At 45.3% G+C, this 14,567-nt stretch overlaps 1 protein-coding gene across 1 annotated transcript; it reads right to left on the bottom strand.

Annotated features, from left to right (window-relative positions):
- Positions 1-375: 375 nt before the first annotated feature.
- Positions 376-10,481, bottom strand: LOC135830625 (fibulin-1-like; the record flags this gene model as incomplete). The annotated part of the gene is made up of 10 exons (XM_065342860.1): positions 10,475-10,481; positions 10,166-10,288; positions 8,638-8,760; positions 7,443-7,565; positions 6,462-6,584; positions 5,068-5,190; positions 3,772-3,894; positions 2,698-2,826; positions 1,952-2,074; positions 376-498 (listed from the first exon to the last, which is right to left on the bottom strand). Coding segments are annotated over exons 1-10 (1,120 nt in total), but the record flags the coding sequence as incomplete, so codon positions are not given.
- Between the last annotated feature and the right edge of the window lie 4,086 nt (positions 10,482-14,567).

Raw genomic sequence — 14,567 nt, 5'->3', positions numbered from 1 at the left:
ACGCCCCTGCCAAGAATCTATTATACGAAACTGGATTCAGTATTGGCGCTACAATCATGCCTCGTTTCTCCGGGCGGTCCGGGACCGGGCGCTGCCCGTAATGTCTACATGCCAGTAACTTCGAATCATATGCATTTTGATAAGGAAAGGCCATAGATAATGGCATAATATGGCATGGCTATCTACACAAAACGAGACGGAAAGAGTGGTAATATTTTCACTGAAACTCGGCCAACGGGTGCCCAGTAGACCGCAGCGGACGTAACTTCGGTGTTTGGATAACCGAGGTATGAGTGTGATTCTTATTGAGCGATGGGTACTGACGGTATGTTCGCATAGAACCATTCGGGTGGCATCAACGCTACTGAAACTTACTGGAGCAGAATGTTCCATTTCCTTCATATCCGGCGCTACAGTGACATGTGTAAGAGCCTACAGAGTTCTTACACACAGCATTAAGGTCACATCTAAACACTTCACCTGCACATTCATTAACATCTGAGGAGGGGTAAATTGATGCACACCAAAAACACACCCATGTAACAGGTCCGAGAATGACCTGCATTACTGTTGACAGTCTGGTTTGGCAATTGGTGCGGACTTTTTCTCGTAGGTGCACCAATTGCCAGCTCCTAGTAACAACAAGCGACATTGCTCGTTGATTTGGACGTTGTTTTCAAGTAACATCCTTTCGAAATCATCCATATGCTGACATGTGTGGCCCTTGAGGTCACAAGGCCAAGTCTAGCCCCCCCCCCAAAAAAAAACCTAAAATTCAATCGGCATGTGTAGCCATGGCTCGTTTCCGGCAATCGTTGCACAAACTGTTTCTCACTGACTTAGTCATTATAATAGGAACAGGTCGCATATTGCCCGCATAAACGAGTCATAATTATGGGGTTCATGCATCTGTCAATAATCATTAACCAGAGTTGCTGGTTGGTATTAGGTAACTCCCCCCCCGTCCCTCTTCTAGCCGGCCTGCATGCACCCTTACTAGGTCATACTCACCTTTCGTTCCGTTGGCCTGGGTAGCTACTTGCGTGCCCGTGTTTGCCATATCTACCCAGTCCCTTTATATTGCGTAGTATTTCAGTCGAGCTCTCTCTCTCTTCAACTCGCTCTCTTCAAAGCTCTCGCTCTCTTCCATAATCTTTTTCTCACTCTTCAACATAGTCGTTTGTTCGTCTTGGTCTCTTGTCTCGTTGTCTATAATAAATGTCCTTCCCAATAACTTGTTCCCGTTGTCCGTTGTAATGTCTGGAGAAGATGTCGTCAGTCGTCCTTCTTCGGACTCAACATTGGTGACGAGGTCGAGGCATTCCTGAATCGGCACATTCAGAGGCCTGAGGTCTTCTGTGATGTTGTTGACCTGTCTTGACTACTGTCTAATATTCTGATTCCTTTTTCAACTATACCCCATTGTGGTGACTGATTGCTGATGATTGCCACAAGAAAACGCTTGAACCACATCTCGAATGTTACATTGTGACCACTAACGAGCGCTTTTACAATCTTCATTCCAATATAGGGGCATGAGCCCGGCTTTTGGCACCAACAGTTACGGCACCCTCGGTTCAATTCTACTGAGTGAAGAGGACCCGGACCTTTATCTGGTGAGCTGCATCCTGGGGATTTTGCAGTCAGATTTGCCGACTGCGGGGCTTGAACCCACAGTCTCCCAGGTCACAGGCAAGTTTAGTGCATAGTGTACTACCGGGGACTCCCCACCCAATGGAAAAGTAAGACTACTAGTCTAGACAGTACATGTACTGCAATATGGCAATAGTGAGAATGAATCACATTTTGATGTCTTTTTGTGCAAAGCAATGCGATTGTACAGTCATTTACGGGTTTTGACAGCCAGAATCCGTTCATATTTCACCTCTCAAACCAACAAGAGTTAACTTTTCTTGACTGGACAATATGTGATCTTACAATAGGAACTTACCTGAGCAGAATGATCCATTCCCTGCATACCCAGTTTTACACCTGCATTTGTATGAACCAATTGTGTCTATGCATGTAGCTTTGCTGTGGCATTGATGTATGCCAGATACACATTCATCATTGTCTGACAGCCAAACCAATACATACATAGATACCCAACAGTATGCTTATAAACACACTCTCATAAATAACAGGAGTACTGGGTTGCAGGTGCAGGGTAAGTACCCCATCAACAAAGTGGATATGAAGTTCAAGCTTCAACTTTTTAACAATGGACAAGAGGTACACAAAAGGGAGTAAATAGGGCTGTTTTGTTGTAACTCAGAGTTGCATGGCAAAAACCAATCATCAGACAACATAAGGAGATTAGAAAAAAAATGTTTTCTAATGTCTGATGATTGGTTTTTGCCATGAAACTCTGAGTTACAACAAAACAGCCCGATTTACTTCCTTTTGTGTACCTCTCGCGTACTACGCTCTGCCCATTCCGGGTATTTGAGCACTATTGCAGGTTAAGGCTCACAGGCTCTGTGTAACAATGGAGAAGTTAGTCTAGTAAGTACATTGTACTGCAATACGCCAGCAGGGAAATGCATCACATCTTGATGTCTTTTTATGCAAAGCAATGCGATTGTACAGTCATTTACGAGTTATGACAGGCAGAATCCGTTCATATTTCACCTCGCTAACCATCAAGACTTAACTTTACTCGACGTGAGAATATGGGATCCTACAGTAGCGACTTACATGAGCAGAATGTTCCATTCCCTATATACCCAATACTAGCGTTACACATACATGTGTATGAACCAACCGTGTTTGTGCATTTAGCTTTGCTGTGGCATTGATGTTTGCCAGATACACATTCATCAGAGTCTGACATGCAAAAACAAATACATGCATAGTTACCCAATGGTATGCTTATAAACACACTGGCATAGAGAAAAGGATTTATGCGCGCATGTTGGGGAAATGTAACCTACACACTGCGCATGCTCCACATTTGAAATGCTTCTCGTCGGGACGATCTAGTAATGGCGTGTTGGTTCTTGTGTGTGTGTGTGTGTGTGTGTGTGTGTGTGTGTGTGTGCGTGTGTGTGTGTGTGTGTGTGTGTGTGTGTGTGTGTGTGTGTGTGTGTGGGTGGGTGGGTGGGCGTGCGTGCGTGCGTGCGTGCGTGCATGCGTGCGTGCGTGTGAGTCGAGCATGTGTAGTGGTGGCTCACTGGTAGCTCACACAGTTACAATCACTTTGGTAATTGGCATGCTTGTTACAACCACTGCATTTTGCTCGCAGGGACTGCTGCCAAAGTGGAGGCCACCACTTTACTCCATTCATCCATTCAGCCTGCCATGCATTCCTTTCATGGCCACTAAGATGTTGAATAAATAAACACTCACTGCGCCCGGTTTACATGGTGTTAGCGGCGGTCGTGAGTTCCCTTCGGGAACGGACAAAATAATTTACTTTTTTCTTCTATTTTTAATTCGGCTGCGCGTACTGATCAATTTTCCGAATGCAGCATATCCCCTGGGCATAGTCGTTAACGTATGCTACACGTACCGATCCAGTTTCCAATATAGCGTATTCCCGGTCCGTTAGCGTACGGAGTCTGAACCTATTAAAACTACTGTCACAATTCATTTAGAGTTAGAGTTAGCGAGTTCAACCTTCATTCCAGTCCTTATTGCAGCTCAGTAATAATAAACAACAGTGTGTTCACTGAGACCTGTGTGTGTGTGTGTTTTGCCTCCGAGAGACTGCGGCCCGCTACACATGCACTTTACTTGACGTGAGAATATGATCTGACAGTAGCAACTTACCCGAGCAGAATGTTCCATTTCCCATATACCCAGTTTTACACCTACATGCGTATGAACCGAATGTGTTTGTGCATGTAGCTTTGCTGTGGCATTGATGTTTGCCAGATACACATTCATCAGAATCTGACAGGCAAAAAAATCGATACATAGTTACCCGACAGTATGCTTATAAACACACTGGCATAATGGAAAAAGGAGTACTGCGGGCATATAGCAGTGGGGTAACCTACATACTGTGCAGGCTGCACATTTGCAATGCTTCTTGTCAGGACGATCTAGTAATGGTGTGTTGGTTCTTGTATGTGTGCGAGTCGTGCATGCAACACATTGGCGCAGTGAACAGCAGTACATTACAACTAAGGGCAGAGCGCCCAAGGATTTTATCCCTGACTATTCAGGGGATGTTAGTTCCGCCTTTGAGCTTTGCTTGGAAGGTATGAACCATTATTTGTCGATCTGTGGTGTGACCAATCACGAAGAGCAAAAAACGTTGTTCCTGAACTTGGCAGGTCTCAACATCCGGATATTTGTGAAAGGGCTGGTCATCGCTCCTCAGAGTGGCCAAGACACCTACGAGGCGCTGACCATGAGTCGCTGTAAAAGCACATTTCAGGCCGGCGGTGAATACCACCTTCGAACGCCACAAATTTCGCCAGCAAGAAAGAGCCGCCTGACGAATGTGGTTCGGTATCATTGCCTGACTACGCTAGAAAGTCGAACGTTGCGAGTGTTCTGCAACCACAGTGGATACAATAAAGAACACCCAAATCAGCTGATTGTAGGCCTGAATTCCCGAGGACACTATCTCCAAGGCTGTAAGCTTGGAGTTGTCACAAGCAGACTGCAAACTGTACAGGTACAATTTGTACTTAGAATGTAAAAAAGGAGAGAAGAAACACATGAGAATGGGTTATGCGGCAACTATCATTCTACGACAGTAACAAGATGATAAACAGTCAGAAAATGGGATAATAGGGCTCACAACTGACAAGCTACTGAGACATTCAGCGACCTGAGACCTAGCTCTAACACAAGCTCACCTTCCCCTCTTCAGTCCTAAGTAACCATGAAACTACCAAGGTTGTTGGTTTGCGCACTGGAGGTGTGTTAGAAGGACCCTACCTTTACATATCTAGAGCATAATGCTGCTTGCGCTAGCTGCTGGCAAAGAACATGACTCTAGTGCATCCCCTCGCTGTCGCTAATATTATCAGAACAATCGTGTCTGTTGGAAGCACGAGGTCCGCTGTGCAAGAACACGGTGGCTGTTGAGTGCCGACGCGTATTGCGGCTTACCTGAGCAGTTTTTTCCATCTCCCGTATACCCAGTATCGCACGTACATGTGTATGAACCAATAGAGTCTACACATGTAGCATTGCGGTGGCATTGATATTTACCAGATACACATTCATCAACGTCTGACAAGAAAAATACATACATGCAGAGTGATGTTAAATGCCTGCAAGCATTACTGTTAGCGGCAGAGAGCGAAACCAGGCAAAATCGGGAGCTGTTCGAAATCTCCCGTCGAAATGAAAATCACGGTACTTATTTCATAGTGATTGCTTACTCATCTGACACGCCATCGGTGCATGTCATCCCAGGCTACCATCCCAATTTCATAGGGACACAATCTGGACATATCTACAGTATAATGCTGCTTGTCCTAGCTGCTGGCAAAGAGCATGACCCTAGTACATCCCCTTCCACTCCAGGCTTGCAAGATGGTCTTTGATTCGCTTCAATATTGCCATTGCTTTGAGTGTGCTGCAGGCACAAAATCACCGGTATCATTTTCACCGGACTCCTGCTGCCGCTAGTATTATCAAAACAATCGTGCCCGTTGGATGTACGAGGTCTGCTGTGCAAGAACACGGTGGCTGTTGAGTGGAAACGCGTATTGCTGCTTACCCGAGCAGTTTTTTTGTCCATTTCCCGTATATCCAGTATTACACATACATGTGTATGAACCAATAGTGTCTACATTTGTAGCATTCCCGTAAAACTGCTGCTTATTAGTCACATGTACAGTGTCATTTCCTTCTTCTTGTTTTTCTTTTTTTTCTCTTTTTAAAGCGCGATCTCATCCTCGGAAATCACTAGTGATGAGTCCATACTCCCTTGGGCTTCATAACATCGTTAAAAGATGTGCACTAATTGTCTATGTGTGTTTGGGATTCTCCCTTAGCCTAAATCAAGGGAGTCTCCGCCAATAGCTTATGAAGAAGAAGCTGAGGAGAAAATAAAAATAAAAGATAGAATGATGCGGGGTGGTAGTAATATAACATAGTGCTCTATGACATCGCTACTTTACGTGGAATGAAACCAGAGGGCTCATAACGGGTAATAGCAAAGTGGGTGCAAACAAGAGCGATGAAACATTTTGGGCTTCATCAGAATGAATGGTAGCGGGGAGGGAGTTCCATGTGGCAGTGGTGACAAAAAGAAAAGTGGCACGGGTGTATGTGTGCTGGCTCTAGCAGGCGGGAGGAGATGTTGGGGGCGCCTTGCGCTGTTTGACACTGTGTAGCCTAGGTCCTCCAGAGTCGTCATCTGGCTATGGATAATAATGGTGGAGCTGAAGAAGGCACTGAACGTGTCTTCGTCATACGAGGCAGGGCCACTGGATGTGGGTGATTGGATGTGGGGTGGGAACATTCAAGCTACATGCTAAGCCATAGTCACTTACTGGTGCAGTGTGTGCCATTTCCGTCATAGCCAGTGTTACATGCACATCTGTATGCTCCCACTGAGTTTGTACATGTAGCGTTACCATCACAACCATGTGTATCACTGCTACATTCGTCAGCATCTGAAAATTGGGTGAAAACGAAATGAAAATGTTGCATAATGCACCACCACACCAGTAATTTTAAGGGGACGTGTACCTAAATCAACAACTAGTCCTTTCAGCATCCTTCTGGGCAGGTTTGAGTAGAAATATTATAACCTTTTTCCCCCGCGCAGGTTCGAACCTCCCCGGTGACAATTCTTTCCTTCTTTTTCGTTACTGGTTTTGACAAGAATAGCTTTTATAATCGAATCAAAAGGTTTGTTCTGGTCGTAACAGAAACATGAAACCTGGCAGGCACTTTGTCATCAATCACCGGAACATATTTACCAAATTTACGGAAAGTCAATAAAGCATTTTCAATTTTCTTGGCATAAATAATTAAATTTACGAAAAAAATCTACAAAGTGGTAGTACTTGACAAAGTGTGTTCCTGGTAGCTGCAGGGGGCTATAACTTGGCATCACTATCTAGGTATACGTCTGCAAAATTTGAATGAATTATGTCGGGCCATTATGATTGACTATAATGTTTTGATCCATTGCACACATCAGCCAACATTAGATTCAGTAAACCGTGCTCCACGGGGTACTTCACACTGATTCAATGTCAAATATCTAATGTTTAGCATATGAACCACATAGCTGGCTCTACTTCTTGAGGAAATGAAGATAATCTACAAGGCCAATTTCGAGAAGCATCATGCGGAGTTCCGATTTTTGCGCTCCAAACCGAATGAGTTTGTTAGTATGGGTAGCCACCAACCCTGAAAAGAAAGCCCAACCACCCTATTTGGCTTGGCTTGACTACTGAAATCAACACTCAGATGCCTAACAAGAAAACTACAACATTTGACTGGAAAGGCGCATTGCGGCTTACCTGAGCAGTTTTTTCCATCTCCCGTATACCCACTATCACACGTACATGTGTATGAACCAATAGTGTCTACGCATGTAGCATTGCGGTGGCATTGATATTTACCAGATACACATTCATCAACGTCTGACAAGCAAAATACATACATGCAGAGTGATGTTAAATGCCTGCAAGCATTACTGTTAGCGGCAGAGAATGGAATTAGGTGATATCGGGAGCTGTTCGAAATATCTCGTTGAAATGAAATTCACGTCACTTTGATCATAGTGATTGCTTTCTCGTCCGACACTCCATCTCTGCACATTGTACCTACCAACCATCCCGATTTCGCAGGGACCCTATCTGGACATATCTACAGTATAATGCTGCTTGTCCTAGCTGCTGGCAAAGAGCATGAATCTAGTACATCCCCTTCCTCTCCAGGCTTTCAAGATGGTCTTTGATTTGCTTCAATATTGCCATTGCTTTGAGTGCCCTTTCACGGACGAAAGCACCGGTATCGTTTTTCACCGGACTGTTGCTGTAGCTAGTATTATCAGAACAATCATGTCGAGTGCCGACGCGTATTGCGGCCTACCTGAGCAGTTTTTTTTCCATCTCCCGGATACCCAGTATTACACATGCATGTCTATGAACCAATAGTCTCTACGCATGTAGCATTCCCGTGTAGCATGTAGCATTCCCGCATTCAAGTAGCATTTCCGTAGCATTCCCGTCACACTGGTGCTTCTTTGTCACACATTCACTACGATTGTCTTCTTCTTTTTTCTCAGTTTTTTTTTCTCTTTTTTAAGAGTGATCTCATCCTCGGAAATCGCTAGTGATGACTCCACTCTCCCTTGGGCTTCATAACACTTAAGAATGTGCACTGATTGTATTTGTATTTATGGATTCTCCACAGGCCTTAGCCTAAATCAAGGGAGTCTCCGTCAACAGCTTATGAAGAAGAAGAAGCTGTGGAGAGAAAAAATTTAAAAGACCGAATAATGCCGAGAGGTAGTAATTTAACAAAGTGCTCTATGACATTGATACTGTGTAGCCTAGGTCCTCCACGGTCATCTTCTGGCTATGAATAAGGTGGTGAAGTTGAAGAAGACATTGAATGTGTCTTCGTCATACGAGGCTGGGTCACTGGATGTGGGTGATTGGATGCTGGGATGGGAACATTCAAGCTACATGCTAAGCCATAGTCACTTACTGGTGCAGTGTGTGCCATTTCCGTCATAGCCAGTGTTACATGCACATCTGTATGCTCCCACTGAGTTTGTACATGTAGCGTTACCATCACAACCATGTGTATCACTGCTACATTCGTCAGCATCTGAAAATTGGGTGAAAACGAAATGAAAATGTTGCACAATGCACCACCACACCAGTAATTTTAAGGTGGCTCGTACCTAAATCGCTAACTAGTCCTTTGAGCATCCCTCTGCGTCAGGTTATGAGTAGAAGTATTATGACCTTTGCCCCTGGCGGGTCCGAACCTCCCTCCCCCCCCCCTCCGTGACAATTTGTTCCTTCTTTTTCGTTAGTGGCTTTGACAAGAATAGCTTTTATAATCGAATCAAAAGGTTTGTTCTGGTCGTAACAGAAACATGAGGCCCGGCAGGCACTTTTTCATCAAACACTGGAACATATTTACCAAAATTTAATTTAAAGGAAATCCATAAAGCAGTTTCAATTTTCTTGATAGCTGTAATAAGTGAATTTTTGCCAAAAATAGACAAATTGATAGTACTTGAAAGTATGCTTCTGGTAGCTGCAGGGGACTATCACTTGGCTGACTCTTCTCATCACTATCTGGGTATACCTCTGCAAAATTTGAATGAATTATATTCGGCCATTATGTTTGACTATAATGTTTTGATCCAGTGCACACATCAGCTTAAAAAGATCCAAAATACCAGAAATTTCAAATCGGGTTTTAGCCATGAAGAATTGTTTCAATCCTTCCCATGTTTGGGGACTGACAATATTCTATTACTACAGGACAATACTCTGGTGGTATTAAAGACCTGTGCATTTTTGAACAAAATCGATTTGGCCGAATATTTTCCGATTTGGGTAAAAACCCAACCTTTGATTTGGGTATTTTCCTATTTGGGCTTAAGCCACCTTAAGGCTAGTTTTCAAATGAGGAAACTGCGGGAGAGACTGCATGCCTGATTACATGAGTACATGCATGATTACATGCAGAAAATAGTCAATTTCAGCCTTTCTGCTCCAAACAGCAACTAGCTTCGACAAGCTACAAAGATTACACCAAAGGATCAAACAACGATTTCCTTCAGTTGTTTTGGTAGAAAGCTTACTTTTACCTTGCCGAGCAGGCCAAAAATCACACCTCAGAGGGGTACAAAAACTACAACTTTCAGATGTCCTTGATTGTTGGACATGAAGTTGGAAGGCTGTTGGTTTGGCCACCGGAGGTGTGTTAGAAGGACCCTATCTGGATATATCTACAGCATAATGCTGCTTGTCCTAGCTGCTGGCAAAGAGCATGACTCTAGTACATCCCCTTCCTCTCCAGGCTTGCAAGATGGTCTTTGATTTGCTTCAATACTGCCATTGCTTTGAGTGTGCTGCAGACGCAAAAGCACCGGTATTATTTTTCACCGAACTCCTGCTGTCGATAGTATAATGAACAGTCGTGTCAGTTGGAAGCATGAGGACTGCTTTGCAAGAACTGAACTGGCTGTTGAGTGGAAACCCGTATTGCGGCTTACCTGAGCAGTTTTTTCCATCTCCCGTATACCCAGTATCACATGTACATGTGTATGAACCAATAGTGTCTACGCATGTAGCATTGCGGTGACATTGATATTTACCAGATACACATTCATCAACGTCTGACAAGCAAAATACATACATGCAGAGTGATGTTAAATGCCGGCAAGCATTACTGTTAGCGGCAGAGAATGGAATTAGGCGATATCGGGAGCTGTTCGACATATCTCGTTAAATAAAATTCACGTCACTTAGATCATAGTGATTGCTTTCTCGTCCGACACTCCATCTCTGCACATTGTACCTACCAACCATCCCGGTTTCGCAGGGACCCTATCTGGACATATCTACAGTATAATGATGCTTGTCCTAGCTGCTGGCAAAGAGCATGACTCTAGCACATCCCCTTCCTCTCCAGGCTTGCAAGATGGTCTTTGATTTGCTTCAACATTACCATTGCTATGAGTGTGCTGCAGGCACAAAAGCGCCGGTATAATTGTTCACCGAACTCCTGCCATAGCGAGTATTATCAGAGCAATCTTGTCTGTTAAAAGCACGAGGTCCGGTGTGCAAGAACCCAGTGGCTGTTGAGTGCTGACGCGTATTGCGGCCTACCTGAGTAGTTTTGTCCATTTCCCGTATATCCAGTATTACACGTACATGTGTATGAACCAATAGTGTCCACGCATGTCGCATTGCAGTCAAACTTGTGCTTGTTAGTCACATATTCAGTGTCATTTCCTTCTTCTTGTTTTTCTTGTTTTTCTCTTTTTAAAGCGCGATCTCATCCTCGGAAATCGCTAGTGATGAGTCCACACTCCCTTGGGCTTCATAACACCGTTAAGAGAGCATGTCTGAGAATACCAAAGTATGTGTGCAAGTGGATCTCTCCGATTTCGCTCAAAATTTGCAGGTAGGTTCCCTTTGGGGTGTGGATCGATTATGCAAAGCCCTTGAAAAAGTTTCTGAAGGGAACCTTGAAATTTGCATACCCCTCAAAAATGGCCGAAATATCACATTATTTATGGGTCTAGAAACGAGTCACGCCACAGCGTATACGAACAAGCTATGAACAAAACTCCATCAAGCCAACATTGCCTCACCTTAGAAGAGTTCCTGGAGCAGTACCGCTTAGCCATGCCAGCATCCCAGAAGACGAGGTCCATCACCCCCTGACGCCACAAATGATCGTCTTGAAAATAGCCAATTTACAAGCGCTGGCAAAACAGCCAGCTACGTCCTCAATTGGCCAGAACTATACACCGGCAGATAGTAAAACACCTCTTCTAGCGCTGAGGACATGTCCCCCATCTTCCTTTTGGGGTTTTCTTGAAATAAACTTTTTTGAATTTTTCCACTCGACCATGCTGAAATACGGCCAAAGTCATACCTGCGCAGGAAAGCTCGCCACTCAGCGACGTCTCCTCAGCAATTTCTACTCCAACACTACTCCCAAGGCCGCAGAACAACGTGTAGTGTTGACTCTGACAAGGAAAAGCAGCGGTGATCACTTGTCACTCCAAACGACAAGCTTCTCCTTGCGCCACCAATAATTTTTTGTGCGACTGTTGCTGCAAAAGTGACTGAAGGCCTGAGCGCAGTTTTTGAATTTTATTGCAAGATGCACGGTGAAATCACGTGCCTTGTGACGCAAGAATGCCAAGTCGCGTGGCCCACGGCTCACGCGATTTCAGAGTCACCTTTGTCAAGTGCGCTTGTTACTCGCCTTGAACGCCCGTTGGTCTGGAAGTGATCACACTTGTGTTGTTACGGCGCTCAAGAACACGCTGACCGTGTTGTAGGCCTACGAACCGGGACTTTCCCTGACCATGTAGGTCGAAGACCAGTGAAATGATGATGAAATCACATTCTTTATGACGTAAGAAATCTCTCATCCAGTTCACGCGACAAGTGCGTGCAGCCAGTGCTGCTCGCGTGCCAGTCAACACAAAGGGACCGAGCTAGTCGCTTTTGTCGAGCATCGACATGAAAACAAGGGACTTTTACTGTTGGACTATGTTCGGGATTGCAGGAGGTAAGTGTGAAAGACGAATAACTCTCCATGCTGTACGGGGCATATTCCAACGGCTTGCTGCCATTGCAACACTCCTAGGACAGTTTGTGGGGGTTCTCAGCAGTTCAAGCAGGAAATGAAGCTCATCTTACCTCTGCCATCATGGTCTGTTCCGAGTAGCGTTCCAGGCACATTCGCGATCGATGGCCGCGTAACGTGATGCAGGAAGCGTCAACCTACGTCACAGAGCACGCGATCTCACCGTGCATCTTGCAATAAAATTCAAAAACTGCGCTCAGGCCTTCAGTCACTTTTGCAGCAACAGTCGCACAAAAAATTATTGGTGGCGCAAGGAGAAGCTTGTCGTTTGGAGTGACAAGTGATCACCGCTGCTTTTCCTTGTCAGAGTCAACACTACACTTTGTTCTGCGGCCTTGGGAGTAGTGTTGGAGTAGAAATTGCTGAGGAGACGTCGCGGAGTAGCGAGCTTTCCTGCGCAGGTATGACTTTGGCCGTATTTCAGCATGGTCGAGTGGAAAAATTCAAAAACGTTTATTTCAAGAAAACCCCAAAAGGAAGATGGGGGACATGTCCTCAGCGCTAGAAGAGGTGTTCTACTATCTGCCGGTGTATAGTTCTGGCCAATTGAGGACGTAGCTGGCTGTTTTGCCAGCGCTTGTAAATTGGCTATTTTCAAGACGATCATTTGTGGGGTCAGGGGGTGATGGACCTCGTCTCCTGGGATGCTGGCGTGGCTAAGCGGTACTGCTCCAGGAACTCTTCTAAGGTGAGGCAATGTTGGCTTGATGGAGTTTTGTTCATAGCTTGTTCGTATACGCTGTGGCGTGACTCGTTTCTAGACCCATAAATAATGTGATATTTCGGCCATTTTTGAGGGGTATGCAAATTTCAAGGTTCCCTTCAGAAACTTTTTCAAGGGCTTTGCATAATCGATCCACACCCCAAAGGGAACCTACCTGCAAATTTTGAGCGAAATCGGAGAGATCCACTTGCACACATACTTTGGTATTCTCAGACATGCTCTCTTAAGAGATGTGCACTAATTGTCTATGTGTTTATGGATTCTCCACAGGCCTTAGCCTAAATCAAGGGAGTCTCCGCCAATAGCTTATGAAGAAGAAGCTGAGGAGAAAATGAAAATAAAAGATAGAATGATGCGGGGTGATAGTAATATAACATAGTGCTCTATGACATCGCTACTTTACGTGGAATGAAACCAGAGGGCTCATAAAGGGTGATAGAAAAGTGGGTGCGGACAAGAGCGATAAAACATTTTTGGCTGGATACAGTACAAATGACAGCCGGGGGGGGGGGGGGTGTTCCATGTTGCAGTGGTGAGAAAGAGAAAGGTGACACGTGTGTTTGTGTGTGTGTGTGTGTGTGTGTGTGTGTGTGTGAGTGTGTGTGTGTTTTTTGTTTTGTTCTTTACTATGTTCACATTCCCAGCTCGAAAATAATAAAGGAAGACAATGGTACTGAGACTAGGACGAACGTGACAACTATTGAGCAGGGGCTGCACCGAGACCCAACAGTGATGGTGGGGCATTGATGGCTCTGCCGACCTGAGGTCTCGGCATCACGACCAAAAACACGCACCAAAATAAAAGATAGAGCTGTACGAGTCAGCAAAGTGAAAAGAAAGGAAGGGTTAACACCAGCGAGTGTGCGGGAGAAACTGTGAGACTATTAACACATTACATGGGTTGTGACTGAGAGGAGCATCATCATGGCTGATCATGGCGAGTCGATTGTCCGAGCCAGTTGTGGTGCATAGATAGGGATAGACGCGCGAGAGCATCATCATAGCGAGTCGACTGCCCAGAGCTAGTTTTGCTCCGCAGATGGCGATAAACGTTGGTTTTGAATGCTTGCATTCCCTTTCTGGGGGGAGGCTGGGACAGAAGAGCGGCGGGGAGGGAGTTCCAGTCACTAATACTGCAGTGTGGGAACGAGCGCTTCATTGCCAGCGGGACAGATGCAAGCAGCTGGTGTTGGAGCTGGTGGTCATGGCCAATGACACTACCATGCTCGCTGTGAGTTCTGGGGCTGGATGAGGGGAAATGGCGCGGTGGCAAAACAGAGATCAGCTGCGGAGGGCCAGGCAGGTAATGCAGCTTGCATAGGCAGGCAAGCGAGGCAACAGTGCGTGTGCGTGCGCGCGTGTGTGTGTGCTGGCTTTAGCAGGCGGGAGGAGATGTTGGGGGCCCTGTTCCTGTTTGATGCTGTGTAGCCTAGATCCTCCTGGGTCGTCATCTGGCTATGGATAAGGTGGTGGAGCTGAAGAAGGCACTGAATGTGTCTTCGCCATGTGAAGCAGGGCCACTGGATGTGGGTGATTGGATGCTGGGATGGGAACATTCAAGCTA

The sequence above is a fragment of the Sycon ciliatum genome, unplaced genomic scaffold (assembly GCF_964019385.1).
Source record: "Sycon ciliatum unplaced genomic scaffold, ocSycCili1.1 SCAFFOLD_2276, whole genome shotgun sequence".
Lineage (NCBI taxonomy): Eukaryota > Metazoa > Porifera > Calcarea > Leucosolenida > Sycettidae > Sycon > Sycon ciliatum.
The sequence above is the reverse complement of the archived record's forward strand: the minus strand, read 5'-3'. Positions and strand labels throughout refer to the sequence as shown.